Below are 27,968 nucleotides of genomic sequence, written 5' to 3'. Positions count from 1 at the left end.
ACCCATTACAGCTATTCGTCTGAAAATTAAATTATGTATTTATTTATTATTAATTATGTTGATTGTTTCCATAGTTAGTCACATAAAAAGAGGCAGATCGTTCAGTGATCGGGGTGTAGTTGCGCGTCTCTGCCGGCAGGCGTCATCGTTCTGCGCGCTCTACGGCGTCCGACACGGGACACGCTGGGACCGACTTTTTCAAATAACTATGGAAGTCGTGTTTTAATCCCAATGAATGACTTGCGCGGAGCCGCCTGAGGCTTCGTCTCACCCGGGCGGGCGTCCCGCACCCAGCGGGGGGAAGATACCACTTCAAACGGTAGTGACGGGAGTTTAAAACCCGAGGCGGAATCGCTACTTTGGACTTTTCTTTTTCTTTTTTTCCCGGGGAACGACTCAGCCCATCCGGTCAGCGAACCTCTAACCGGTCACCGGATCAATAAATGATGAATCAACCCGTGATCAACGGATGGGTACCGGCAGAGACCCGGTGCTGACTCGGCCCAGCTTAGTTTAGCTAACAGCAGCTCCGCTCGACTGCGGATTGAAACGCTTGTTAAGAACAAGCTAGCTGCTAGCCGCGGAAGCTAACCGCTAAACGTTTTGGTGCTGCAGGGGAATGCAGCACACCCACCTGTGACGGTGGAGGACACGGAGACTCTGATGGAGGAGCAGGTGGAGGTGAGCATGGAGCATCTGCTGGAGCAGCTGCTGCAGAAGGACCTGGGGAGGAGGCTCCAGGTGGGCCAGGAGATCACCGACCTTATCCTGGACCAGGTGAGGTCCCCCCACATGGAGCAGGACCAGAGCCTGCTGGACCGGATGGTGGACGCGGTGGCCAGCTCCTGGGTCAACTGCAGCAACTTCAAGGTGAGGAAGAACCTCGGATGGAGGAGCACAAGAACCTCTGTGGATCAGCTGCTTGCTTCTGATGTCAGACAAGGAGAACCTGATCCAGACCCTCAAACCAGGGCAAACATACATGTATAAAGATGTATTTAGGTTTTAACGTGTTGTGTTGGGATGCAGATTAATTCACAGACATGAGGGGAAGAAGACTTTAATCACCTGAGAGAGTTAAAGCAAAAGGTTCTGACTAAAGTCTTTGAATGTTTACTGTGAGAATCCACAATGCGTTTGTTATTGTTTGGGTCCAGAAAGCTCCTCCTCCTCTGCAGATTCCTGCAGGTGTGGAGAACAAACTCTCCTCGGGGGGCGCTTCATTTACTCACCCATGTGTCCGTGTGGGTTCACGTGAGGCTGCACCTCCTGTTGCCATGGCGCATGATTTGCTGATGAATCAATGCTGCAGTTTAATGCAGTGTTCCCACACTAGTACTACGCGTGTAGTAGTAGTAGTAGTAGTGGTGGTACTCTGAAATGTGCCAGGTAGCCTCATCAGACGTTAATATATATAATTGTTATAAATACTGCCACATGGAGAACCCCGTGTACTGTTTCACCGTGCACACTGGGGGGTCTACTGAGGGCCTCCTCTGGAGCTGTTCAACACACGTGATCTTCCTCAGCACTAAAATGCCAGATTTTGGCGTTTTGTGTGGAGCTCATTGAAGCTACACACTGACTTCACTCACACACACACACACACACACACTGACACAAGTGGTCCCAGTGGTGCCATAATGGGGACGAGGCTCCTGGGATTACCAGCACCATCAGCCCAGTTTCCTTCCTTACTGCTCCAACATTTACATCAGGGACGAAACACACAACCACGAGCTTTTTTTGATCGGGATGTGCGTGTTTTCCTCTCGGGTCTAAATCGAACCCTCACATTAGTCTTTCTAGGCTGCTTTGACCACCGCGTAGCACCTCCGTGTGTCCGCCAGAGGGCGCCGCGGCAGATCACAGGCGCGAACTACACACGAGTAAGTCTATTTTGATGGGTCACGTGGTACGTGAAATCTCGCGCTTCTATTGTCGTTGGACACGTTCACCTTTCTCTCTGCTGATTGAGAGGTTCCAAAAATTGCGTCATAGCCCGAGCGTGACGCCCGGGTGACGCGCATGTGTTGGTCTGGTGTTAGCAGGGAGGCTCTCACTACGCGTTCATTGAGTCCCCCAAGCCACCCCATGACAAGGAAAGATGGCGTCCGGCGGCGGAGCGGGAAGAGTGTAACGAGGACGCAGCGTCCTCGCTCGCGGTGGAGATTTCCTCCTTCGCTCCGCCGCTTCCGTACATGAAGGAACGCCTCCTCACGCCGGCTCCGACCGCACGAAACGCATTTATTTCAACTGTGTTGGTTTTACTTTTAGTGCGAACTCGTTCTGGCGGACCACCCACAATGCTTTGCGGTCCGCCTTTCCCATCGCTGTGCGTCAACCTCTTCCGGGTGTGCGTGTATGTGCGTGTGTGCGCGGCAGGTGGTGCTGTTGGGGATGGACATCCTGTCGGCTCTGGTCAGCAGGCTGCAGGAGAGATTCAGGACGCAGGTGGGCACCGGTAAGAAGATAACATGTTCAGAGAAAACACCGATTATCTGATGATTGATCTCTTAGTTCTCATTTTTTTAACGCAGGATATTATTATTATTATTATTATTATTTTCCTTTTTTAAAATAAGGACAAATGTCTGTTAGAACAGCATTAAAGGCCAAATACATGAATGTGTGTCATTTAGTTCTAATAATAAATATGACCTCAGTTCTGCCGAGCCTCATCGACCGCTTGGGCGACTCCAAGGACCAGGTCCGAGAGCAGGACCAGGCGCTGCTGCTGAAGATCATGGACCAGGCCGCTAACCCTCAGGTGAAGCCCCCCCCCCACCCCCCCATCTCTCTCTCTGCTGGGGGGTCAAACGCTGACAGGAGAAGCTGCTTTACTGTGTTTCCAGTTTGTGTGGGAGCGAATGACGGGAGGCTTCAAACACAAGAACAGCCGGAGCCGAGAGGGTCTCTGCTTGTGCCTCGTGTCCACCCTCAACGTGTGAGTCACACCGACACACCACTACGACGACCGCTCAACACACACGCCGGATACGAGTGGCACTGATGTCTCATGTTGTGTTTCCTCAGGTTTGGATCTCAGAGTCTGACGCTCAGTAAAATCGTTCCTCACATCTGTAACCTCCTGGGAGATCCCACGAGTCAGGTAGGACTCAGCCGGACCGCCCCAGCAAATCACGCTTCCTACCTTTCTATCACACGCTCCGTGTCCTTTCTTGTGGGTGTTGTTGTGTTTAGGTGCGTGACGGAGCCATGAGCTGCCTCGTGGAGATTTACCGCCACGTGGGAGAGCGAGTGAGAATGGATTTAGGAAAGAAAGGTCTTCCTCAGTCAAGGTGCGTATATATATATATATATATATATATATATATTAGAGCTGTCCACATTAACGCATTAATCTATGCGATTAATGTGGCCGAGATTAATGCAACAAAATATATACCGTAAACCTCCGGTTTACTTCCGCCCCCCTCCCCCATCCATCCAGGCTGAACCAGATCTTCAGCAGGTTCGATGAGGTCCAGAGGTCGGGAAACATGGTCCTGTCGCCGCTGTCAGGTGGGGTCCCGTCTCCCGGTCGCCATGGCAGCATGGTTTTGTTGTTTGTCCCACAGGCAGAACACGAGTGCTGCTGTGAGGGTGTATCAGTGCCACCAAAGGTCACATGACAACCACAATAATAACAACAACTTTTCCAGCGACTCCTCTCGGCCCTGTTTGGTCGTTTCAGCCCGGATGTCCTGGTCTCTGTGAGGGGGGGGGGGGGGGGGGACGAGGAGAGGAGGAGGAGGAGGAGAAGGGGGGAGGAGAGTAGGAGGGGGGACGAGGAGAGGAGGAGGAGGGAGGGATGGGGGGGCTGAGGAGAGGAGGAGGAGGAGTGGTGGGGGGGGGGGGAGGAGGAGGAGGAGGAGGAGAAGGGAGGAGATGGGGGGTGTAACCTGAGCCGCTCTCTTTGTGCTCCTGCAGAGAATCTCTGAACCGGGTTGCTGTCGGATGTCTCCTCCTTTATTTTGGAGGTCATGTTTCAACGAAGGAAACAACTTAAAGAAGTGGTTCACATGTTGAGAGCTTTTAGTGTGAAAGGGCTGCAGGAAGTTATAGGGATCAGAGGATCGTCGAACTACATGCAGCTCAGGGCTCTTATTTTGTAAGCGTGGTCGGCTACAGTCACAAGACCAGGTAGTGGGGGGGGGGGGGCAGTACACCAGCTCCTCCTGCAGGACCTCCACAACACAAAGAGTCCCCCAGAGTCCTCGCCTGGGACAGGAAGTGGTCCTCCACCATAACTCAGAGGGGGGAAACCTCCACACAGGAAGTGGTGCTCAGGGGTGGAGGAAGCCCCGAGGTGAGGTTGTGCTCTTAGACTTAATGTACTGGTGTCCTTACGTTACTGGTAATTTAACTGCTTTATTGGTGTGATACCAACCCCTGTAGACCTGTGTGTGTGTCTATACACTCACACAGCATCAGGGGTGTATATATTTATAGATATATATATGTGTTTGTTATATATGAGTTCTAATAACCCGGATAGGAGTAAACAAGCCTGTCCTGCAGCAGAAAGATGAATCAAACCACTATTCTTAAGCCTCAGTCCCTCTAACAAGGACTCACTAAAAGCCTGAAGGAACCGACACTTTATTTTGCCAACACTGTTTTATTTTTGTCTCATTTTAAAAAGTTTTTCTCTTCAATATCAAACACTTTCTGGCTTGTTTATATTTCTGTCACATAAGATCGAGAAACGTTTGAATCCCGTAGCTTGTTAATTCCTATTTAATTCAGGCCTATAAGCCGGTGGAAGGCTGACGAGTGAACCTGGAGGTCAGGTTCATCCTTCCATGTGGAGTCACTGAGTCCGGATCAGTGGACTCTGGTAGACCAGGACCCGGGGCTCCTGAATAAGGAGCGCTGTGCAGGGACGGATAGATCGTGTGTGTGTATATAAAACTGTACATGAATGTATTTATGGAACTTGTGAACCAGGATATTAACCTATTGTATTTGTCTTATCATTACATAAAGCGATAATCTCATAATGCACTGAAGTCGTCTCAGAAGCTTCTCGTCGTCCAGCGTTTATTTACTCGTTTATTGAACTCGTTTCTGAAGCTTCTCTCTCGTAAACTTTGAGAGAGAACCAGAAGTTCCTGCGCTCTGTGGGTCGCCTGAACGCGTCTTGGCGCTCCTCCCCCTCATTTGGGGAATTTACTTTGTGGAGATCAGCTGTGCGCCTCCATGGGCGGAGCTCCTGAAGACAGGTGCTGCCAGGTGGAGGAGGTCGTGTGACCCGGTGGATCAGTTCATCTTCATCGTGAGGTTGCCTGAGAAACAGGCTCTCCGGGTGCATTATGGGAAATGTAGGACTGGTCTGTCAGGATATTTCTCTCTTCTGTTTTAGAAGTAACACATTTTACATTTTTAGATATTAAATTCACTTGCTACACTCTTAATAGAAAAATGCCTTTCAAAAGGGTTATATTTAACAAATCATTCATACTTTTGCTCTACTGTGTGATTTCTTGTCCCAAACTAAAGATTCAGTTAATAATAATAAAATAAAACAATTTGTTGATTCGTTTCTGATTAATTCATTTATGGATTAATGATGTCGTTGTTTTCCATCTAAATGAGAGAAAAGAACATTAATTATTCAGTGTTAAATTATTCAACAAAGGAGGAGCTTCCTCCTCCTCCTGAGTCTGACCCCTCCCCCTCCTCCTCCCATTGGTCCTCCTCCTCTCCTTCATCCTCCAAGTGAGCCGGAGGACGAGGACGGAAAGGAGAAGAGGAAGACCTCATAGAAGACACATGCTGCCGGCCGGGGGAGGTTGGGGCAGGGGGGGGGCTCGGAGGAACACCACCTGTCTGTCTGACCACCTGTCTGTCTGCATGCTGAGGAAACTGGTCTGCAGGAGGATCTGCTCCTGTAAGCGCTGCCTCAGTTTAGATGAGGAGGTGGAGGAGTAGATGGAGGAGGAGGTGCATGTTAATCCAGTGGGTCGGTCTCACTGGTTGGCGTTGCATCGCGATCTGATTTTATTCATGTTTTCATTAATCCATCGTCCTCCTGATCAATAACTGGTTCATGGATACGGTTTGTTTGCATCATGTCGATGGTTGGTGGTCATGTGACTAAGCTCCTCCCCCTCCCGCAGACAGGAACCTGGAGGACGAGGACTCCGTAGACGGCGTCCGCTCCTCCTCGTCCTCCAGAGCCGCCTCGCTGGCCGGGAAGAAGGCGCACAGCATGGCGTCGTTCAGAGGCTCCGCCTCCTCCTCCGCCGCCAAGTCAGCAGGTCAGAGGGCACCAATCAAAGAGCTTCATTTGCATTTGTTTTGCGGATATATTTCCATTCATGTCCTCGTGTAGACTTATTATGACCTTCCTGCGTCTCCTACCGTTGACACCGATGAATAAAGACGACTGTGGCGTCTCCGTCTTTTAGGGAGGGACGGGGCCGGAGCCGTGGACGAGGAGGACTTCATCCTGGGGTTTGAGGACGTCCCCACTCTCCAGGTCTGCGCGTCTTCAGCACGTCCTCCGAGGTGTGTCCATGCAGGGTCTCATCCGTCCTCTCCTTCTCCTGCAGATCTACTCCAACAGGGAGGTGGAGGACGCCATGGCGAAGGTCCGAGACGTGCTGTCTGACGATAAGCGGGACTGGGAGCTCAGGGTGGCGGCTGTAAGACTCCTCCTCCTCCTCTTCTTCTTCTGAGTAGGGTCTCGTTGTTTGACACCGTCCGTCCTCCGTCTCTGTCCCCCCTCCCTCCAGCTGAAGAAGGTGCGTTCGCTGCTCCTCGCCGGCGCCGCTGAGTTCGACGGCTTCCTGCAGCAGCTGCGTCTCACGGAGGCGGCGCTCAAGCTGTCGGCCAAGGACCTCCGCTCTCAGGTGGTGAGGGAGGCCTGCCTCACCCTGGGGTGAGTGTCCCCCCCCCCCATTGACCGTCTCCCTCTCTCTCTGTGGCTCACGGTGTCACCTCTCCCGTCGCCAGCCACCTGTCGGCGGTGCTCGGCAGCCGCTTCGACCACGGCGCCGAGGCCCTGATGCCGACCCTCCTCAACCTGCTCCCCAACAGCGCCAAAGTGATGTCCTCCTCGGGGGCGTCGGCCATCCGCCTCATCCTGCGAGTACGTGGCGGCTCCTTGTGTGTGTGTGTGCATATAGATGTGTGTGTGTGTGTACATGTATGTACATGTGTTCTCTCTGCAGCACACGCACTCGCCGCGCCTCCTCCCCGTCATCAGCAGCCACTGCGCCTCCAGATCCGTGGCTGTCAGAAGGTCCGAAACATATAAACGCTGTGGAGAGAACTAGCGGCTCGGTGCCGGTCCTGGTCGGTCCTGGTCTCACCTGGGTTCTTGTTCTGGGTTCTTGTTCTGGGTTCCAGGCGCTGCTTTGAGTTCTTGGAGCTGCTGCTTCAGGACTGGAACACGAGCTCTCTGGAGAGGTGAGGACGGGTCAGCATCGCCATGGCGGTCTCCATGGCGATGCTGCGGGGGGGGGGGGGGGGGCGTCCGCCTCCCAAAAAGCCTCTTTGGGTTTCAGCTCGGCCGCTTCCTGTCGCCACACGGGGGAAACCCAAACCCCCCCGATACCAGGGGGGCTCTCTGGTTCCCACGGATCAATCAGAGTGTGTTTAAACGTATTGATTAATGGAGCCTGTCAGAGTCCAGATGCTTGCTGACCCCTACGGGGTCAAAGGCCATCAGCACTTACTACCTGTTTATTATGAATGGATGATGATGATGATGATGATGATCTATTGCCGGTGCGTCTCCCTTTCTTTTCCCTCTGAAAACATGTTCCGCAGACACGTGGCCGTCGCCATGGAGACCATAAGGAAAGGGATCCAGGACGCGGACGCAGAGGCTCGCTCCGTGGCCAGAAGGTCAGTCTTGCCTCGACGACCTCATCGTTCCCCGCACACAGGAAGCGGCTCACTGACACGCGTCTGTGCCTCGCAGGTGCTTCTGGCGTTTCCACGGTCACTTCCGGCAGGAGGCGGAGCTTCTGTTCCAGGGCCTGGAGTCGTCCTATCAGAAGGCTCTGCAGGCTCACCTGAGGAGCGGAGAGGGCGGGACCCCCGATCGCTCGTCCTCCTCCTCGCAGGAGAGCCTGAAGTGAGCCGCCTCCTGCTCTCTGATTGGTTAAACCTGTAGTGACATCACTGGTGGAAGGTCACTCCATGACCTCACACTGTGAACCTCCTTCTTCTTCTCTTTGTCTCCTCAGTCGCCCGCTGCCTGTGACCTTCAGCTCGACAAGATGTCAGTCAATTTACCTTTAAGGGGAAAAACCTCCACGTATAATAAATACTATAGTTCCATATTTGAATAATTCTGTTTTGCATTTTATTGTATTTATTGAATGTTTTGCAGCCCGAGCTCCTCCCCCCCGGGCGCCGGCCTCCTCCTCCGTCTCCCCCCCGGCTTCCCTGCAGCGCTCTCGCAGCGACGTGGACGTCACCGCCGCGGCCTCCGCCACCGCCCGCTCCAGGATGCCCGCCGCGCCCGCCACCCTGCAGTCGCCCTTCAGCTCGGCCTCGGCCCTCCCCCCCGGTTCTTATGCGTCTCTGGGTAAGATGGCGACGCCTCTCGTAGCGGCGTGGAGCCCACCGGCGTTTCCTTCCAAACGAACGAATGACGAGCTATGAAAGAAGTTGATTTATTCTCAAAGTTGCTTCCTCTTCTTTATCATCAAGAACCGGTAAAAAGAGCGGATTGGTCCCCGCGGCGTCCACGAGGCGTCTGCGGCATCAGATGCATGTTGACGCTGTACTTCCTTCTTCTTCAGCCTCGTTATTCATCGACTAAATGAGTCTTCTGTCACGTCTCTCTTCTTCTTCTCTGCAGGCCGAGTCCGAACCAGAAGAACGAGTTCTGGAAGCGGCCCGCCAGTGATTGACAGCCGGGGGGCGGGGCGAGGGAAGGTGGCGTCCCTGTCTCAGCGTGAGCGGCTTTTCTTCCTCTTCTCAAACTCATTTAAGCTCTCCATGCGTTGATTGATCTTCTGGTTCTGGGTTCCAGCCGGCAGCAGGTCCGGCTCCCCCGGGCGACTCTTAGGCTCCGCCTACGGACGCGCCCCGAGGCCCAACGTGGCCACCGCCGGCCGACCCCGAGGTCACCGCAGCCACGGCTGCAGCCGAGAGACGAGCCCCTCCAGATCCGCCTCGGGTAACTCGCCTTTAATGCAGAAGAAGAAGAAGAAGAGGCCCCGCCCCTCTGTGGAAACCAGGACGATGAAGATCCTTTAGTCAAGATCTGTGATGTGTGACTACATGAATCATGACGCCATAGTTTCATTAGTTAGTTTCATTCAGAATGTGGTGAAAACAAACCGTCTCTTTGAGTAGAGACGTCGTAGTTCTGGTCGTCTTTGCTGGCGGTCTAAAGGCTGCTGGTTCTGGTCCACCAGGACCTCCGTTCCTCACCGCTGCTCCACTAACCCTCTGCAGAGCTTCAGTGTGCCGCAAGCTAACCTCTGCCTGTCTGTCTCTCTACCTGTGTCTCTGCCCGTCCACCTGTCTGTCTCTCTACCTGTGTCTCTGCCCGTCCACCTGTCTGTCTCTCTACCTGTGTCTCTGCCCGTCCACCTGTCTGTCTCTCTACCTGTGTCTCTGCCCGTCCACCTGTCTGTCTCTCTGGCGCGGTCCTCCAGCCCGCAGCCGGATCCCCCGGCCCAGCATGAGTCAGGGCTGCAGCCGTGAAACCAGCCGCGAGAGCAGCCGCGACACCAGCCCCGCCCGGGGTTTCTCCCCCCTAAGTGAGTAGGGGAGGTGCTGCCCCCCCCCCCCACCCCCCCGATGCTCTGCACGCTCTGTTCTTAGTGTCCTCTACCCAAAGACTGTCCTCTGCCTGCTTCCTCTGACTGTTCGTCCTCCTGCAGCAACGCGCCGCCACTCCCGCTCCACCAGCGCCCTGTCCTCTGCAGAGACCTGCTCAGGTGACCTCCTCCTCCTCCTGTCCCATGGAGCAGCAGGAGCTCCTCCTCCATGGGGCTCCTGCTGCTCCATGCGTTCTGCCGGGTCACGACTAAGTTCTCTTTGCGTTGGGTTTCTTCTCAAACCTCCTTCCTCACCTGAGGAATCCTTTGATTCTGGTATGATACCAAACCCGGATGGATGGAGTCCTTCAGACACGCCCCCTCCTCCATGTGGTCCCAGTAGATTCATGGGACATGATTAGTGAACCATCCAAACCTCCTCCTCCCCCCTCAGACCGACTATCCCATCACTCTCGGATTTCGGCCGCCGTGAACGCCATGAAGATCCTGGACACGGGCACCGAGGTGGAGGCCGCCGTGGCCGACGCTCTGGTAGGAAGCGTGTTTCCATGGTGACGTAGTCTCGTGCTTGTGAAAGTGTCTCCGGTGGAGGAGGCGTAGTTGGAGCCCTGCAGTAACTCCTCTGTCCTCTCTCTCCAGCTCTTAGGAGACTCCAGGAGTAAGGTACACACTTGCGTTGAGATGAGAGCATGAGGGCATGAGAGCATGAGGAGATGAGAGCATGAGGACATGAGAGCATGAGGAGATGAGGGCATGAGGAGATGAAAGCATGAGGAGATGAGGGCATGAGGAGATGAAAGCATGAGGAGATGAGAGCATGAGGAGATGAGAGCATGAGGAGATGGGGGCATGAGGGCATGAGAGCATGAGGAGATGAGATGATGAGAGCATGAGGAGATGAGGGCATGAGGAGATGAGAGCATGAGGAGATGAGAGCATGATGAGAGCATGAGGAGATGAGAGCATGAGAAGATGGGGGCATGAGAGCATGAGGAGATGAGATGATGAGAGCATGAGGAGATGAGGGCATGAGGAGATGAGAGCATGATGAGAGCATGAGGGCATGAGAGCATGAGGAGATGAGATGATGAGAGCATGAGGAGATGAGGGCATGAGGAGATGAGAGCATGAGGGCATGAGAGCATGAGGCCAGAGGTGGAGCAGTAGCATGCAGAAGCCTCCTCCACCACGTAGCTTGCATGCTAGATCCAAAGTCCAGCCCCTAACCCCCTCCCCCCCCCCCCTCTTCCTCCAGCGGCGGCCCGTGAGGCGGCGCTTCGAGTCTCCCGGCGTGTACTCGGACGATGACGCCAACAGCGACGCCTCCAGCGCCTGCTCGGAGCGCTCCTACGGCGCGGCGGCGCTCCACCTGGACGTGGCCGAGGTGCTGAACCACTGCGCCAGCACCAACTGGTCCGAGAGGAAGGAGGGGCTGCTGGGCCTGCAGAACCTGCTGAGGAGCCAGAGGATGCTGAGGTGGGGAGCCGGGGGGGCCATACGATATATTGTTGTATTACACATCACACAGTTTACTCCTCTGACCCCCTAAGGTCACCCTTCATGGGGGGGGACTCAAACCCTTTAAAAGTGGGTGTGCTTGTTCACAGCCGCGTGGAGCTGAAGAGGCTCTGTGAGATCTTCACCAGGATGTTTGCAGACCCTCACAGCAAGGTGAGAGCGACCCCCTGGTGTTAACCCCCCCGAGCTGCTGGTCAGAGCCCCCACTAACTCCCAGTGCGTGTCCTTCTGTTGCATGTGTGCTGGCTGCTGTGGACTCCAACCCACCCAGAGGGTAAGTGCTCCCCCCACAGTCTGTTGATCTGTGTGTGTTTGACCTGACCCCCCCCCCGCTCCTCCCCTCCCCCCAGGTCTTCAGCATGTTCCTGGAGACCCTGGTGGACTTCATCACGCTGCACAGGGACGAGCTGCAGGACTGGCTCTTCGTCCTGCTCACCCAGCTGCTGAAGAAGATGGGGGCCGACCTGCTGGGCTCGGTGCAGGCCAAAGTGCAGAGGGCCCTGGACGTGACCAGGTGGGTGGGGGGTCCCCGACCATCATCCCGCATCATCTTCTCCCGCTGAGACCCCTGGATGTGTCTGCAGGGACTCGTTCTCCTCGGAGCAGCAGTTCAACATCCTGATGCGCTTCATCGTGGACCAGACGCAGACGCCCAACCTCAAGGTCAAGGTCGCCCTGCTGCGCCACCTGCAGGCGCTCGCCCGCCAGATGGACCCGTCCGACTTCCTCAACACCAGCGAGACCCGGCTGGCGGTGTCGCGGGTCATCACCTGGACCACCGAGCCCAAGAGCTCCGACCTGCGCAAGGTGGGAGACCCCCCCCCCCCCCCCTCCCCTACCCGCCGCCCCCCCACAACTTTTCCCTGTTTGGTTTCCACATCTTCATTTTGCAGACCCTTCACAACTGGCCGGGGGCGGAGTCCTCAGGCCGGGTCGGCACTGTGGCCTCTCTGCCTGGGGAGGGCAACCTGGAGGAAAGGTGCAAGCAGGTAGAACCCCCCCCCCCCCCCCCCCCCCAGCAGAGCATGTAACCTCAGCCTCTCTGCACTGACCAGAGGAACTAACAACGTTCACAAGCTCTGATGAATTCTGAAGAACTGGAGGCTTGTTTTCTGCTTCTGGACCTTCTGCACGTGTTCTTCTTAACACCTCACTCACATCGACCTTTAACCTTTCAAGCTTCTTCCTGGGGGGGCGGTCATGTGACCTCATCAGCCCTTTCTAAAAATAAACAGTTTATTAGAAATATTGAATCAAAAAAAGTGAGCGTGTGTGCGTGTGTGTGTGTGTGTGTGTGTGGCCGTGTGTGTGTGTGTGTGCGTGTGTGTGTGTGTGTGTGTGCAGGCGGCACAGTTGGTGCTGATCTCCTTGTTCGAGCTCAACACCCCCGAGTTCACGATGCTGCTCGGCGCTCTGCCCAAAACCTTCCAGGACGGGACGACCAAGCTGCTGCACGAACACCTGAGGAGCGCCGGCGCCCACATGGTGACACACTCACACACACACGCACGCACACACACACGCTCACACACACACACACACACACGCTCACACACACACACACACACGCTCACACACACACACACACACACGCGCACACACGCTCACACACACACACGCGCACACACACACACGCGCACACACACACGCTCACACACACACACACACGCGCACACACGCTCACACACGCTCACACACACACACACACGCGCACACGTGCACACACGCACACACACACACACACACACACTCACACGCTCACATGAAAGTTTAATTAAAATTTAACGTTTCTAACGCAAATTTGTACGTTTTTTTTTTAATTTGCATTTTTGCTTCTGAGGATATAAAATGTGATTTTAATCTCAGACAATAAGTTTGTTTTCTTAGATCTGTGATTATTTTCTGTGCAGGCGTCTCCCGGCAACCCGGCGGTTCGAGCCCCTCCGCGTCCGCCCGGCACCCTGCTGACCTCGCCCCCCAGCCGGGCCCATGGGGGGGGCTCCCCCAGGTAGTTTACATGTGACATCAGAGCTCATTAAGTCAGAAATATTCAGGACCAAACAGAGATTAAAGGTCTATATATGTAGGTTTTATATCTTATATTACAATAAGCAGTATATATATATATATTTATATACAGAAATGAAAGGTATTATATATTATACCACAATAACTGTTTATATGTTAACATGAAGATTATTGTGCTGTATATTTTCCTCTCGTCTGGTTTCTCTTGAGCTGGAACCTCTGTGCTCCCCTGAGACGTTGTGTAGTCGTGGATGAAAGTGTCCTTCGTCATTAATTAATTAATGCCCCCCCCAACCGCAGCATGCCAGAGCACAACAATGAGAACCTGAACCCGGAGGTCTACAGCTCCCTGAGGGGGGTCACCGAGGCCATCCAGAACTTCAACTTCCGGAGCCAAGAGGAGCCTGAGGTTATTATTAACATTGTTGTTATTATTCATGTTATTGTTCATATTAACATTATTGTTATTATTCATGTTATTGTTCATATTAACAGTATTGTTATTATTCATGTTATTATTCATATTAACATTGTTGTTATTATTCATGTTATTGTTCATATTAACATTATTGTTATTATTCATGTTATTGTTCATATTAACATTGTTGTTATTATTCATGTTATTGTTCATATTAACATTATTGTTATTATTCATGTTATTATTCATATTAACATTATTGTTATTATTCATGTTATTATTCATATTAACATTATTGTTATTATTCATGTTATTATTCATATTAACATTGTTGTTATTATTCATGTTATTGTTCATATTAACATTATTGTTATTATTCATGTTATTATTCATATTAACATTATTGTTATTCATGTTATTATTCATATTAACATTGTTGTTATTATTCATGTTATTATTCATATTAACATTGTTGTTATTATTCATGTTATTGTTCATATTAACATTATTGTTATTATTCATGTTATTATTCATATTAACATTATTGTTGTTATTATTCATGTTATTATTCATATTAACATTATTGTTATTATTCATGTTATTGTTCATATTAACATTATTGTTATTATTCATGTTATTGTTCATATTAACATTATTGTTATTATTCATGTTATTATTCATATTAACATTATTGTTATTATTCATGTTATTGTTCATATTAACATTATTGTTATTATTCATGTTATTGTTCATATTAACATTATTGTTATTATTCATGTTATTATTCATATTAACATTATTGTTATTATTCATGTTATTGTTCATATTAACATTATTGTTATTATTCATGTTATTGTTCATATTAACATTATTGTTATTATTCATGTTATTATTCATATTAACATTATTGTTATTATTCATGTTATTGTTCATATTAACATTATTGTTATTATTCATGTTATTGTTCATATTAACATTATTGTTATTATTCATGTTATTATTCATATTAACATTATTGTTATTTGTGTTATTATTCATATTAACATTATTGTTATTATTCATGTTATTATTCATATTAACATTATTGTTATTATTTGTGTTATTATTCATATTAACATTATTGTTATTATTCATGTTATTATTCATATTAACATTATTCATATTTTCCCATGAATGTATCACTTTAATTCCACTTTATTTTCATAATCTCATAATTTGGCACATTGATCTGAGGGAGTAACGCAGTCCCCCAGGAGAGAAGATGCGTCCCCCCGTGTCTTCAGTCTGTCTCGTCAAACATCTCTGGTGAACCTGTGTCCTCTCCCTGCAGCCCCCCCCTCGCTCCTCCGGCGCGCCGCGCCTCCGGGACTACAATCCGTACAACTACACGGACGGCGTGAAGGAGGCTGCGGAGACGCTGCGAGACGGTGACCCCACCCGACCCCACCCGACCCCTCCAGGTCTTTTTAGCTCGTCCCCTTTGTCTCTAAACAGAGATGTTTTGTCTCTGCAGGTGGACGACAGGAATCTGTAGAGAACAAGACGAACCCCAAGAGCTTCCCAGGTAGAGAACCTGCTCCTGCTGCTCCTCCTGCTGCTCCCTGCTCCTCCTGCTCCTCCTGCTGCTCCTGCTGCTCCTCCTGCTCCCCCTCCTGCTCCCCCTCCTGCTGCTGCTGCTCCTCCTGCTCCTCCCCCTACTCCTCCTGCTGCTCCCTGCTCCTCCTGCTCCCTGCTCCTCCTGCTCCCCCTCCTGCTCCTCCTGCTGCTCCTGCTGCTCCTCTTGCTCCTCCTGCTCCTCCTCCTGCTCCCCCTCCTGCTCCTCCTGCTGCTCCTCCTGCTGCTGCTCCTCCTGCTCCTCCCCCGCATCCTCCTGCTGCTCCTGCTCTTCCTGCTCCTCCTCCTGCTCCCCTCCTGCTCCTCCTGCTGCTCCTCTTGCTCCTCCTGCTGCTGCTCCTCCTGCTCCTCCCCCTCCCCCGCATCCTCCTGCTGCTCCTGCTTCTCCCCCTCCTCCTCCTGCTCCCCCTCCTGCTCCCCCTCTTGCTCCTGCTGCTGCTCCTCCCTCTCCCCCGCATCCTCCTGCTGCTCCTGCTCTTCCTGCTCCTCCTCCTGCTCCCCCTCCTGCTCCTCCTGCTGCTCCTCCCCCTCCCCCGCATCCTCCTGCTGCTCCTGCTCCTCCCCCTCCTCCTCCTGCTGCTCCTGCTCCCCCCCCATCTTCCTCATGCTCCTCCTCCTGCTGCTCTTGCTCCTGCTCCTCCCCCTCCTCCTCCTGCTGTTCCTCCCCCTCATGCTCCTCCCCCTCCTCTTCCTGCTGTTCCTGCTCCTGCTCCTCCCCCTCCTCCCCCTCCTTCCTGCTCCTCTGCTGGACCTCATCTTCTTGATGTGTCTAAATCCCCTTCGCTCCTCCTTCTCCTCCGTCAGCCGCCCCCACCGAGCAGCTGCAGCTGGTGGGGGGGCTGCTGAAGGAGGTGTCCCAGGGCCGGGCGGGGGAGCGGGGTCCCGAGGAGCGCCGGGGGACGCTGCTGGAGCTGCTGAAGGCGGCCCGCGAGGACAGCCTGGTGGTCTGGGAGGAGCACTTCAAGACCATGCTGCTGCTGCTGCTGGAGACGCTGGGAGACAAAGACGTGAGGACAGAACCGCCCCCCCCCCCCCTCCCCCCCCGACCGCCAAGGCGTGTGGTTGGGCGCTCTCTGACCCCCCCCCCCCCCCCCTCTCTCCCAGCACACCATCCGGGCGCTGGCCCTGCGAGTCCTGAAGGAGATCCTGAGGAACCAGCCGGCACGCTTCAAGAACTACGCCGAGCTGACGGTGATGAAGACGCTGGAGGCGCACAAGGACCCGCACAAGGAGGTGGGCCCTGCTTGGAGGGGGCGTGGCCGGGGCTCTGAACCCGGCGCCATGGACTGTTCGATATAGATCTAGATAACACGGAATATAAAGAGCTGTGTTCAGGGGCCGTCGGAAAGAGGAAACTCGACTGGGCCGACAGCTCTTACAGCCTGTGTTTGCACTGCAGGTGGTGCGTGCGGCGGAGGAGGCGGCCTCCACCCTGGCGGCCTCCGTCCACCCGGAGCAGTGCATCAAGGTCCTCTGCCCCATCGTGCAGACGGCCGACTACCCCGTCAACCTGGCCGCCATCAAGATGCAGACCAGGGCCATCGAACGCACCGCCAGGGAGCCGCTGCATCAGCTGCTGTCCGACATCATCCCGGGGCTGCTGCAGGTAAGACCCCCCCCTCCCCCGCTCCTCCCCCGCTCCTCCCCCCTCCAGAGAGGCCTGACGCCCTCCGTGCCGCTGCAGGGCTACGACAACACGGAGAGCAGCGTGAGGAAGGCCAGCGTCTTCTGCCTGGTGGCCGTCTACTCGGTGATCGGGGAGGAGCTGAAGCCTTACCTGGCCCAGCTGACCGGCAGCAAGGTAGGCCCCGCCCCCCCCGGCGTTTGCTCTGTTGCCACGGAGAAAGATGTGACTGTTTCCCTCCTGCAGATGAAGCTGCTCAACCTCTACATCAAGAGAGCTCAGACCTCCACCAGCAACAGCAGCAGCTCCTCCGACATCTCCTCCTACTAGCTCCTCCTCCTCCTCCTCCTCCCCACCCACCGTCACCTCGTTCCTGCAGAGCTCCTCCTCCAGAGCTCGGTCCTTCATCTTGTTTGCGCCTCCGTCTTACGAGCCTTAATACCTGCTGCAACTCCTCTGGATTTGCTAGCGTTAGCGTAGCATCCAGAGCGCCTCCTTCCACCTGCAGGAGGACACCTGTCAGAGTTTTGGTTCCTCAGAAGCTTCTCGGAGTATTGAATGTATGTTTGTTCCTCCTGAACCTTCAACGCCGTCGTTCATTAAGCTGTGAGATGCTACTTCCTGTCGGCGTGGATCAATGATGAAGAGTTAACAGCTGACGTTGTTTCACACATTTAGTTCCTTTAAACATGTTAATATTCAAACATCGTCACCACGTAAACTCCCTCATAAGTCATTTAAATTAAGAATAATTTCGATTTTAATGAGTAATAATAATTTCCTTTTTATTATTTATTATATAGATTTTATTTTAAGGTTCACATTAATATAATCATCACCACTGGAATCAATATCAATTATGTTTGAATATCGTTGCATCCTGAAAAAAATGAAAGCCGACTTTTTTCACCTTGTGATGTAGTTTAGTTTCATAATGGGACCAAAACACACTCTATTAAGAGGAAATGTAGTAAAAGAGCCTTTTAATTTAAATTAATTTGACAAAAGCCGATTTGCATTTAAATGGAAATGAAGCTGTTGAGCGTTGCATCTTTATTTATATATTTAAAATCACAGAGAACAAACTAACATCATTTTTAAATCTTATAAACGTATTCAAACTGTAACATAAATACACAAATGTTTTAATTACGTCAAAGTCCTGAGTGTGTCGTAAAGAGAAGAGGATAAATATGTGAACTTAAATGTGATCTGAATGATTCCATGAATATCATCACGTGAACGTAAAACACGTTTAGCAATAAAGCCCCGAGGGGAATATTAATATTTAATATTAAAGGAATATTAAAGTTTATTCGTGAACGTTAAAGGAGACAAAGGAGGCTCCCTTCCTTTTTCCAGCCTCTATGCTAAGCTATGCTAAGCTAAGCTACGCGGCCTACACAGCGCTTCCTGAAGGCCTTACTGCACCTCGGACTGTTACACGAATGTGGAATTCATCCCTTTACTCCTTCGTGCACATTTTAAGGACCACCAACACACATGAGACGTAGTTTCCTTTATTCCTGAACGCGTGCCTCACCTGAACCCACCGCGCTGCTGCTCCACCAATGAGCTGTGAATATGCATGGCCCCGCCCCCTTACCCTCCCTATTAATACACTACACTTTATTTATGTTCCTCTCTGTATATGTACATATTTACACGCTTAGACAACTGGAAATAAACCGTCAGACTTCTGTCCTCTTGTTTGTCTTTTGTCACGATGATTTAAACATAATTAATATCTAATCATTGATGTGTGTGATGATCAATTAGCATATAATGATCAATGCGATCAAGAGTCTCTACAATGAATACAGATCTTTGTTTTTTCCTTTTGGTTTAGTTGTTCTGGTATTTTGTTACTGAGGTATTTTTACCTTGTGTGTATTTCTAAATCTCAGGTCAACGTAGTACTTTTTACTCTACTACATCTGAGAGGTACACGCTGTACTTCATGTCATACTACCTCTCACAGACATCATTTTTGTAGAATAAGTACTTTAAAGTACACGTGTCTTTAATAAAGTAAACTATCAGTACTTCTTCCCTCATCGGTGAGGCCTGTTGGACGCTACACACTCGGACTACATTTCCCAGGGGCCTTTGCTCACCATGTGGCCTGATTGGAACCAGCTGATCCATCAGGAGCAGCTGGTTCCCTTCGATGACGAGTCGTAGGAACGACGTCTTTCACTTTTTCATGTTGAAAATGTTTTTAACTTTAAAACTAAATGAAACTAAATCAAAGAACTAAAGGCCGCAGCCGCCAGATGGCGCCAGATGTTCTACTTTAAGCCTCCACCCGTCCTCCACCCGTCCGCTGTGCTGCTGCAGGGAACCGGACCCGTGACCCGTGTGTCTCTGCTGCAGGACGAGGACCCGGATGTGGAGGGACAGACCATCATGGACAGTAAGACATTTCACTCTATTAACTAAGAAGAGAGAAACAAATAAATATATTTATATTTATATGTGATCTGCTGAAAAATCTAAATGTACTTACCAATCGATTACATTTCACCTGCGACAGTGAGGGGACCTTACGGGGTGTTCGATTTGTAGCCCTTGCGGGGCGTTTGATTCGTAGCCCTTGCGGGGTGTTTGATTCGTAGCCCTTGCGGGGTGTTTGATTCGTAGACCTTGCGGGGCGTTTGATTCGTAGCCCTTGCAGGGTGTTCGATTCGTAGCCCCTTACGGGGCGTTTGATTCGTAGCCCTTGCGGGGTGTTTGATTCGTAGCCCCTTACGGGGCGTTTGATTCGTAGCCCTTGCGGGCGTCTCTGGTAGCGTCTCTCGGCGGTGGTCGCGTGCCGTCACAGAGGCCTCATCGCATGCACACGCAGCTGTAACTTAATTTCATTAACCCCCCCCCCTCGTTCCCCCCACCTGGCTGGGAGTGGCGGTGAGGTCGCGAGGTCGCCCAAATGAAAGAAAGCGACTTCATTGTGCGATGACTGGCTCATAAATCATCGGCCGTTCTCTATAAATCACGGCAGATGGCGGCCGGCGGGCCGGGGCTCCTGGGAGCTGGCTGTGTGCCCCTGTGCATGATGGGAAGGGGCGGGCTCAGCCGGCAGAGGCGCCAGGGTCAGTTCCCCCGTTTACCCTGGGAGGCGGAGTCAGAGGACTCACCTGACCCGCCTGCTTAATATGGAGACGACCTCGTCCCACTGCGGAGCTCCACCCGTCAGTTTGACTCCACCCGCCTGATTATTCATGATGAGTATTAATCAGGACGGGACGAGGAGGAGTACTGGTAGTACTGGTAGCAGTAGTGGTGGTAGTACTGGTAGTACTGGTAGCAGTAGTACTGGTAGTACTGGTAGTACTGGTAGCAGTAGCGGTGGATTATGATCAGTGTGCACGTTGAATATTAACACTACGTTTCTCTGTGTTTTGCTGCAGCAGCGAGTTGCTTTTCCGTCTCATTGCGGCTTCATACTCATCGCTTGCGTTAATATGTGCAGCTCGATAGGGGTGAATATACAGTTTGTGGTTGTCATGGTAACTCGTAGTATCGTGGCTCCGTTCATGCTGCCTTCATACTGTGAGTATCTGAGTCAACCGACTCTAAACAGCTGGGTTTCACACCTCAGGGTGAATGAAGTTAAACCTCCTACTATAATACTTAAAACGGAGCCCTGGGGATTGATTTATAGTCTCTAGCTTGTCCACGTCATCAGAAGCAACACCACCAAGCAGCATGTCGCCTGTAAAAACATTCGGTTCATCGACGACATGGAGACATTTCACATCGGTGGCTGTTTTAGAGCTCATGAGGTTTTCCTCTGCTATGCTGCTCCTGAGCTTCTGAGGTGTGCTGATGTTCCTCTGGTCTCCAGCAGAGAGAGCTTCAGAGCTTCAGACCGTTTCAGGTTTGCTCTGAATGAAATCAGAATTACTGGTCATCTTATTTTGGCGGTGACTTCCTGTCTCTCGGGCTTGAACTTGGTGACGTTTAAAGTTTGATCGATTTGGTTTCTGATGTTTCTTCAGCAGCTCGATGAGTAAAACGTCCAGTTGATTGAACCTCATTAAATATGGATCATTGTTCTCGTTGAGACGATTTCAATGAATTAGTAAAAAGTCATTCCTGTAAATACATGAAGTTTCACTGGAATATAACGTTTGCATCGTTCTACATAAATAATCTGAATGCGTTTGATGTTTTTCTCTCCCGTCGAGGTCAAACAATCAGTTTTCTTCATGAGAAACTTTTTGAGTCAAACAGCATTTTGAAGGAAGTTCTGCAGATTAACGTCACAGAATAACGAAAGATAAATGATTCATAAATATGTCAAGCAGAGACAGCGGAGAGCTCCTCCGTCATGTGACGGTGTCGTCCTCTCTGTGGGGGGGCACGTGCAAGGGCACGGGCGACTTTTCAAGGTGGACTCTGGCTCTAACAAGCCCCCCCTCTGCCACTGACGCAGATTATGCTGTGATAATTTAATCAATCGCCAGCTTGATCTGTCCCTTTCATTACAATTATCATTGGGGGGGGGGGGGGAAGGGGGGGCGTCCATCACGGCAGAATAAACACCATCCATCATCCTCGCCGTGATTAGCCGGCGACAGCCGAGGCCCGCTCTGCATACCGGGGGGGGGTCAGGGAGTCGCCACCAGAAGTCCTTCCACAAAGACCCCCCCCCCCCCCCCCACACACATCATATCACTTCATCAGCTCACTGTGAAGGAGGAGGGAGGAGGAGGGGAGGGGGGGGGGTGATGATGGAGGAGGAGGAGAAGTAGAAGGAGAGGTGAGATGGAGGAGGAGGAGAAGTAGAAGGAGAGGTGAGATGGAGGAGGAGGAGGAGGAGGAGGAGAAGTAGAAGGAGAGGTGAGATGGAGGAGGAGGAGGAGAAGGAGAGGTGAGATGGAGGAGGAGGAGGAGGAGGAGAAGTAGAAGGAGAGGTGAGGAGGAGGAGGAGGAGAGGTGAGATGGAGGAGGAGGAGGAGGAGGAGAGGTGAGATGGAGGAGGAGGAGGAGGGAGGAGGAGAAGGAGAAGAGGGAGGAGAGGTGAGATTGAGGATGAAGAGATGGTTTAGGAGGAAGAGGAGGATTGGGAAGAGGAAAAACAGGAGGAGAAAGAGATGGGGGAAGGTAGAGGAGGAAGAAAATGGAGGAGGAGGTGGAGGAGGAGAAGGAAGAAAATGGAGAAGGAGGAGGAGTCATGAACACGGTTATATTAAAGGAGACAGAAACAGGACGTGTGAGTAAACCGCGTGCGGCCCCACAGAGGCCCCGCCTCCTCTCGGGGTCACAGGGCGTGAGTCTCCTGGGTGAAGGTCTCTCTGCTCGTCATCAGAACCTTCTTAAGCTTAATGTTCTTCTACTCATAATACTTCATATCTACATTTACATGGTAATGAGATGACGTATTCCACTCGAGGTGGAAAGTGTTTCAGTGCAGACGTGTTCGAGTCCTCCGAGGAGGATGGAGAAGGTGGGCCGGGGTGGTGGAGAGGTGGAGAGGGGGCACAGCGATGGGGGCGGAGTTTTAATGAGGACCTCCAGAGAGCCGAGACCTGGAGGACCCGGCGAGCGCTGACCTCCCTCAGCTGAAGCCCCGCCGGCCCTTCGTCTCGCTGCTCCTCCTCCTCGTCCTCCTCTTCCTCCACCTCCTCTCATTTAAGCAACCAAACTTTAGTTTGATAGTCTGCTGCAACTTCCTGTTGAGGAGTGAAAACAGTGGGTGGAGTAATACCAGTTGTTGGGTCTGAACGAGGATTTAGTTTTTATTTCAGCTATAATACGTAAATATGAGCGTGTATGTGTGCACACGTTTCCACAGGAACAGATGGCGTTTGGTGGAAAACAGCTGCTATTTTTCAGAGGAACACATCATGAATATTCATGAGGCATTAGTTGGTGACACCGAAGGCCTCGCTGCTGATTGGCCGGTTCCCGCTGAGCTTTAACCTTTAGTCAAAGTGCAGAAAGTATTCAGTTATCAGTTAAATTAAATGGAAATCTTCTTATTTAAGTACTTTTTAATGTATTGATCTGTCGATGGGGGGGCGGCACGGCGGCGTGGTGGTTTTCACCGTCCCCTCACAGCAGGAAGGTCCTGGTTCCACTCTGTGTGCAGTCTGCATGTTCTCCCCGTGTCTGCGTGGTTCTCTCCGGGTTCTCCGGGTTCCCCCACAGTCCAGAGACCTGCTCTGGGATCAGGTTGATGGGGACTAGTTGCCTGTAGGTGTGTGAGTGGTTGTGTGTCTCTGTGTAGCCCTGTGATTGGCTCCAGCCCCCCAAGACCCCGTGTGCAGGATGAGCGGTGTGAGGATGGATGGATGGATGGACGATTTGTCACTCGATGAATTGATGACGATCTGTTTTGATGATTCTAAATACTTACATGACTCTAAAATCAAACGTTTAAGCCCCCAAAAGTTGAGATATTACATCAAAGTGAACAAAATGATTTGTGAGGTTTTGTCCAAACAATTTGGGAAACGAAGCTACATGCTACATGCTACATGCTAATACGCCTGACTATCTTTATAGAGTGTAAATTCAGATCAGAATCAAACTCTTGCACATCTCCTCCTTTAAACATTTGCTGTTAAAGGACCAGGCCGCTGGTTTTTAGACCCCCCCCATTGACCCCCGCAGATTATTCAGAGGGCCCTCGTTAATAATAAAGCAGCCGGTGGCCGGGGGGCCCGGGGCGCTCGATCCCGGCGGCGAGGTGGCCCTTTTTCATTTTTTTTAAATGAGCGGAGCAGCGTGTTAATAATAGATTTGTCCCTCGGGGGCCACCGTAGCTTTGGATCATTTGAATGGTGACGCGATGCAGACGTTCACCTTCACCCAGATGTTTTATAATACTTTTATCATTATCAGCTGTGGTGTCTTAAATGTGCCAAACTACAAGCTGGTCCTCAACCCAACCGATACTTTTATTTACCTGACCACTAAGCTCACTCCGGTTCCGCTTTATTTTGAAGCCGCACCATGCACAACGATGCTTCCTGAGGACATTATTTTGAAAATACATGGTGCATGTTGGCTCCACATTCTTTATTCGGTATAATACTTGTATATTGTGAACACTGAGGTTTATTTTGAAGGTACCTGGCGCACGCCATGGGGACGTGCTTTATGTCTCTGTCTCCCCAGCAGCCGATCCTCAGGGTGTCCTCCAGGGTCTCCATGTCTCCGGCTGTGTCTCTGCCGATGGACTCGTCTCCAGCCGGAGACAAATGGAGACGGACAGACTCCTTATCTGCCAGTTTGACCAGAAGCTTCTGGAATTGATTCCTAAATGAATATTCGGCTCCAGGAGGGATTTACATATCGTTCTAATGGAAACGAATGAGAGCCGAGCGCTATCCATCATCCGCCATGACACCGCGCGCCGGAGGCGGGATTGTTAGACTCTGTCAGGCTGTCACATGACATGTGATAATAACACCCATAATGCCGAGCGGTGTCAGCGGAGGCGGCTGGAGGTCGTGGCGGCGGGCCGGCGTTCTCCTTCACGTCAGACTGCGTCCGAGTGTCACAACTAGAGAGACGCTCGTCACTTTTCATATCGTCACGGCAACGACACTCTGAGAGGCGTCGACGTATGAAAGGGCGGGAAAATCTGCTTTAATGTAGAGTTAAAAAAAACTGCAGGAGCTCCAAACCCTTTAAAACGTGTGTGTACGAATAATTAAATCCCCCTTGAAGTAAATAAATGAATCCAGACACAATGAAATACTTTGTGTCCAGAATGAACCGTCTCACTCTGTGAAGTATTTGTAGAAGATGGACTTTCCTCTGGATCGTCTTCGTGTTTAACGTCTCCTTTTATTATAGATGGAAGTATAAGAAAGTTTACCAGTGAAGGATAAAAGTTGTGTCTTGGTAGGAAGCGTTTAGAGCCACATCTCTGCACAAATACTGGATGACTTTTACCTGTCGGAGGATTCTTCTGCTCCCCGAAACACAGGAAGTGGTTTCTGACTCTCGTCGCTAAACGCAGCAGGTTTTGTATTTAAATGTGTATATATAGAGTTTATTAACCAAAGCTTTAGAACAAGAGCAGTGATCTCTGATACACGGCTGCACTGTCCCGCAGAGACCGCATGTATTTATCGTCTCAGGACTCCTCCACCCTGCATCTCCACCCGGGGCTGTTCCCTCTGACAGCAGCAGAGAACCTTCCTGACCGACTCCAATCATTTGTTCCTCTTTTATGTGGTTTCAGCGGCGCCTCCTCCGGGCCGCTCTGTCAGAGCCAATATGGAGGAACGCCGCGGTGTAGCCCCACCCCCCTCCCACCCGCTCCCACCCCCCCGTCAGGACTCACGAGGTCGGGGAAGTTATTTCAAAGAGGAGAAAGGAGCACGACTTCAAAGAGGAAGTTCTGCAGTTTAATTATTGAAGCGATCAACACTCCACGAGGCAACGGGGGGACGCACGATGAACAATGATAGTAATATTACTGTTACTATTACTAAAATTACTGTTACTATTACTAATATTACAGTAATATTACTAATATTACAGTTATATTACTGTTACTATTACTAATATCACAGTAATATTACTGTTACTATTACTAATATCACAGTAATATTACTGTTACTATTACTAATATTACAGTTAATATTACTAATATTACAGTAATATTACTGTTACTATTACTAAAATTACTGTTACTATTACTAATATTACAGTAATATTACTAATATTACTGTTACTATTACTAATATTACAGTAATATTACTGTTACTATTACTAATATCACAGTAATATTACTGTTACTATTACTAATATCACAGTAATATTACTGTTACTATTACTAATATTACAGTTAATATTACTAATATTACAGTAATATTACTGTTACTATTACTAATATTACTGTTACTATTACTAATATTACAGTAATATTACAGTTAATATTACTAATATTACAGTAATATTGCTGTTACTATTACTAATATTACAGTAATATTACTGTTACTATTACTAATATTACTGTTAATATTACTGTTACTATTACTAATATTACATTAATATTACTGTTACTATTACTAATATTACAGTAATATTGCTGTTGTTAATATTACAGTAATATTACTGTTACTATTACTAATATTACTGTAATATTACTGTTAATATTACTGTAATATTACTGTTAATATTACTGTTACTATTACTAATATTACATTAATATTACTGTTACTATTACTAATATTACTGTTACTATTACTAATATTACAGTAATATTACTGTTACTATTACTAATATTACAGTAATATTACTGTTACTATTACTAATATTACAGTAATATTGCTGTTGTTAATATTACTGTTACTATTACTAATATTACTGTAATATTACTGTTACTATTACTAATATTACATTAATATTACTGTTACTATTACTAATATTACTGTTACTATTACTAATATTACAGTAATATTACTGTTACTATTACTAATATTACAGTAATATTACTGTTACTATTACTAATATTACTGTTACTATTACTAATATTACAGTAATATTACTGTTACTATTACTAATATTACTGTTACTATTACTAATATTACAGTAATATTACTGTTACTATTACTAACAGCAGGAGGAGGATCTGAGTGAGGGTCCGTTCTCCCATTTCTGCTTATTGATCGATCCATCGTCAACATAGTAGCTGATGACCATTTTTTGTTTAATTAAGAACTTTTAGCATTAGCATTTTTAGAATCAATTTAGCCGGTATGATTTGTATCACGATATCTAATTCCATCGCGATACGATTCCATTTAAGACTGAATTATCATCGTGCGTTTGATGGGAACCTGTAATCTGAGCAGTGACAATAATCATTGCAGCTCCGTTAGAACGACGTTTGTTTCCTGTTCTTTAAAGCTACAGCATGATGTTCATTTAGTGAATTACGGCCCATTTAGATGTAACACACCATAGAGCAGGGGGCGCTTTAGGGCGGGGCCTAACGCTGATTGACAGGTCTCAACGTCCTACTCAGTCCAAATGTGGTCACTTCCTCCTCACTAAGAAAACAAGATGGAGACGAACAAAACCGTTCAAAACATTCACAGACCAACAACCTTTATAAATATAATCTTTGTTGGATCCGAAAAAACATTCATAATAATCATTATTCAAATCTGCACAAATAACAGCACAAACAACGCTTTGTTTAAAAATGTCCACATTGTCTTTCTTAGAAACGTACAAATGATATTTACATTCAAGCAGCGAGAAACAAACTGGTTCAACAACACAAAAAAATAATGGATCGCTGAGGAGTCTTTTTAATGCCGTGGAGGCGGAGCCAGGCACTGCAGAGCCGGTGGAGTCCGGTTGCCGTGACGATACTGAACCAACGAGACACGGAAACCGCCGCCGGAGACTTTTTGGGGACACAAAGACACCGTTTGAAGTCTGTTGTGCAGCACGTGTTCGTCGACCGTTTGCTACGACATCGAGTTGCGTAGCTCGCCGGCCCCCATCGCCGGCCCCCATCGCCGGCCCCCATCGCCGGCCCCCATCGCCGGCTGTCTGCGCTCACTCCAGCGCCGCGGGGGGGTCTTCAAAAGGAGACATCACCCACGAGGTTCAGGGCCTGTCAGAGTCCTTGCACAGTCTGTCCGTGCACGACAGAGATGTAGGCCGTGCACCTCCGGTGGCGGCGGCGTACTCAGGCTTGAGGCTGCTGCGCCGGGGTCAGGGCGAGCAGGCCAGAGGGCCCCCCCCCCCCCCCCGTAACCCCCCGATACTTAGCCGCCGCACTGACCGGCCTGACTGGAGCGCCGGGACGTGTCTGCCGAGGTCGTAGAGGTCGGCGGAGCTGTTGCTGCCGAGCTGTGAGGCCTGGCGGTTGCCGGTATGGGGGGGGGGGCTTGTCCCTCGCCGTCTTCAGCTTGTCCGGCCTCAGGAACCGCTCTCGCAGGTGGGGGCCCCCCGCCGCCGCGCCCCCACCTGGATCCCCCAAGCTTCCCCGCTGGGCGCCGCCATCTCTACTCCACGGTGGTTGTTGGTG

At 50.1% G+C, this 27,968-nt stretch overlaps 1 protein-coding gene and 1 non-coding gene across 13 annotated transcripts; one reads left to right on the top strand and one right to left on the bottom strand.

Moving 5' to 3' along the window:
• The first annotated feature begins 147 nt into the window (after nucleotides 1–147).
• Nucleotides 148–18,657, top strand: LOC120825781 (CLIP-associating protein 1-A-like). Of its 12 annotated transcripts, XM_078103923.1 has the most exons (39): nucleotides 148–870; nucleotides 2,386–2,464; nucleotides 2,667–2,770; nucleotides 2,856–2,947; nucleotides 3,037–3,112; nucleotides 3,205–3,302; nucleotides 3,455–3,525; nucleotides 6,126–6,266; nucleotides 6,417–6,487; nucleotides 6,561–6,653; nucleotides 6,744–6,889; nucleotides 6,964–7,099; nucleotides 7,182–7,252; nucleotides 7,360–7,419; nucleotides 7,783–7,860; nucleotides 7,937–8,092; nucleotides 8,205–8,239; nucleotides 8,351–8,548; nucleotides 8,825–8,920; nucleotides 8,999–9,145; nucleotides 9,630–9,734; nucleotides 9,858–9,914; nucleotides 10,189–10,286; nucleotides 10,395–10,418; nucleotides 11,011–11,231; nucleotides 11,363–11,426; nucleotides 11,624–11,787; nucleotides 11,858–12,080; nucleotides 12,167–12,262; nucleotides 12,618–12,758; nucleotides 13,184–13,281; nucleotides 13,602–13,710; nucleotides 15,050–15,146; nucleotides 15,233–15,283; nucleotides 16,138–16,340; nucleotides 16,438–16,566; nucleotides 16,733–16,939; nucleotides 17,018–17,134; nucleotides 17,204–18,657. In XM_078103923.1, the coding sequence occupies exons 1-39, from the start codon at nucleotides 664–666 to the stop codon at nucleotides 17,285–17,287; spliced, it is 4,443 nt and encodes a 1,480-aa protein (XP_077960049.1). In that variant the 5' UTR covers nucleotides 148–663; the 3' UTR covers nucleotides 17,288–18,657. The 12 variants fall into 12 exon arrangements, with proteins under 12 accessions (XP_077960049.1, XP_077960055.1, XP_077960052.1 ...); XM_078103929.1 differs by lacking the exon at nucleotides 9,858–9,914; XM_078103926.1 differs by lacking the exon at nucleotides 10,395–10,418.
• LOC120830234 (U4atac minor spliceosomal RNA) lies at nucleotides 1,980–2,108 on the bottom strand. The gene has a single exon (XR_005713882.2). It is a non-coding gene; the product is annotated as a U4atac minor spliceosomal RNA (small nuclear RNA).
• Nucleotides 18,658–27,968: the final 9,311 nt, after the last annotated feature.

This window comes from Gasterosteus aculeatus, chromosome 1, assembly GCF_964276395.1.
Source record: "Gasterosteus aculeatus chromosome 1, fGasAcu3.hap1.1, whole genome shotgun sequence".
Lineage (NCBI taxonomy): Eukaryota > Metazoa > Chordata > Actinopteri > Perciformes > Gasterosteidae > Gasterosteus > Gasterosteus aculeatus.
The sequence above is the reverse complement of the archived record's forward strand: the minus strand, read 5'-3'. Positions and strand labels throughout refer to the sequence as shown.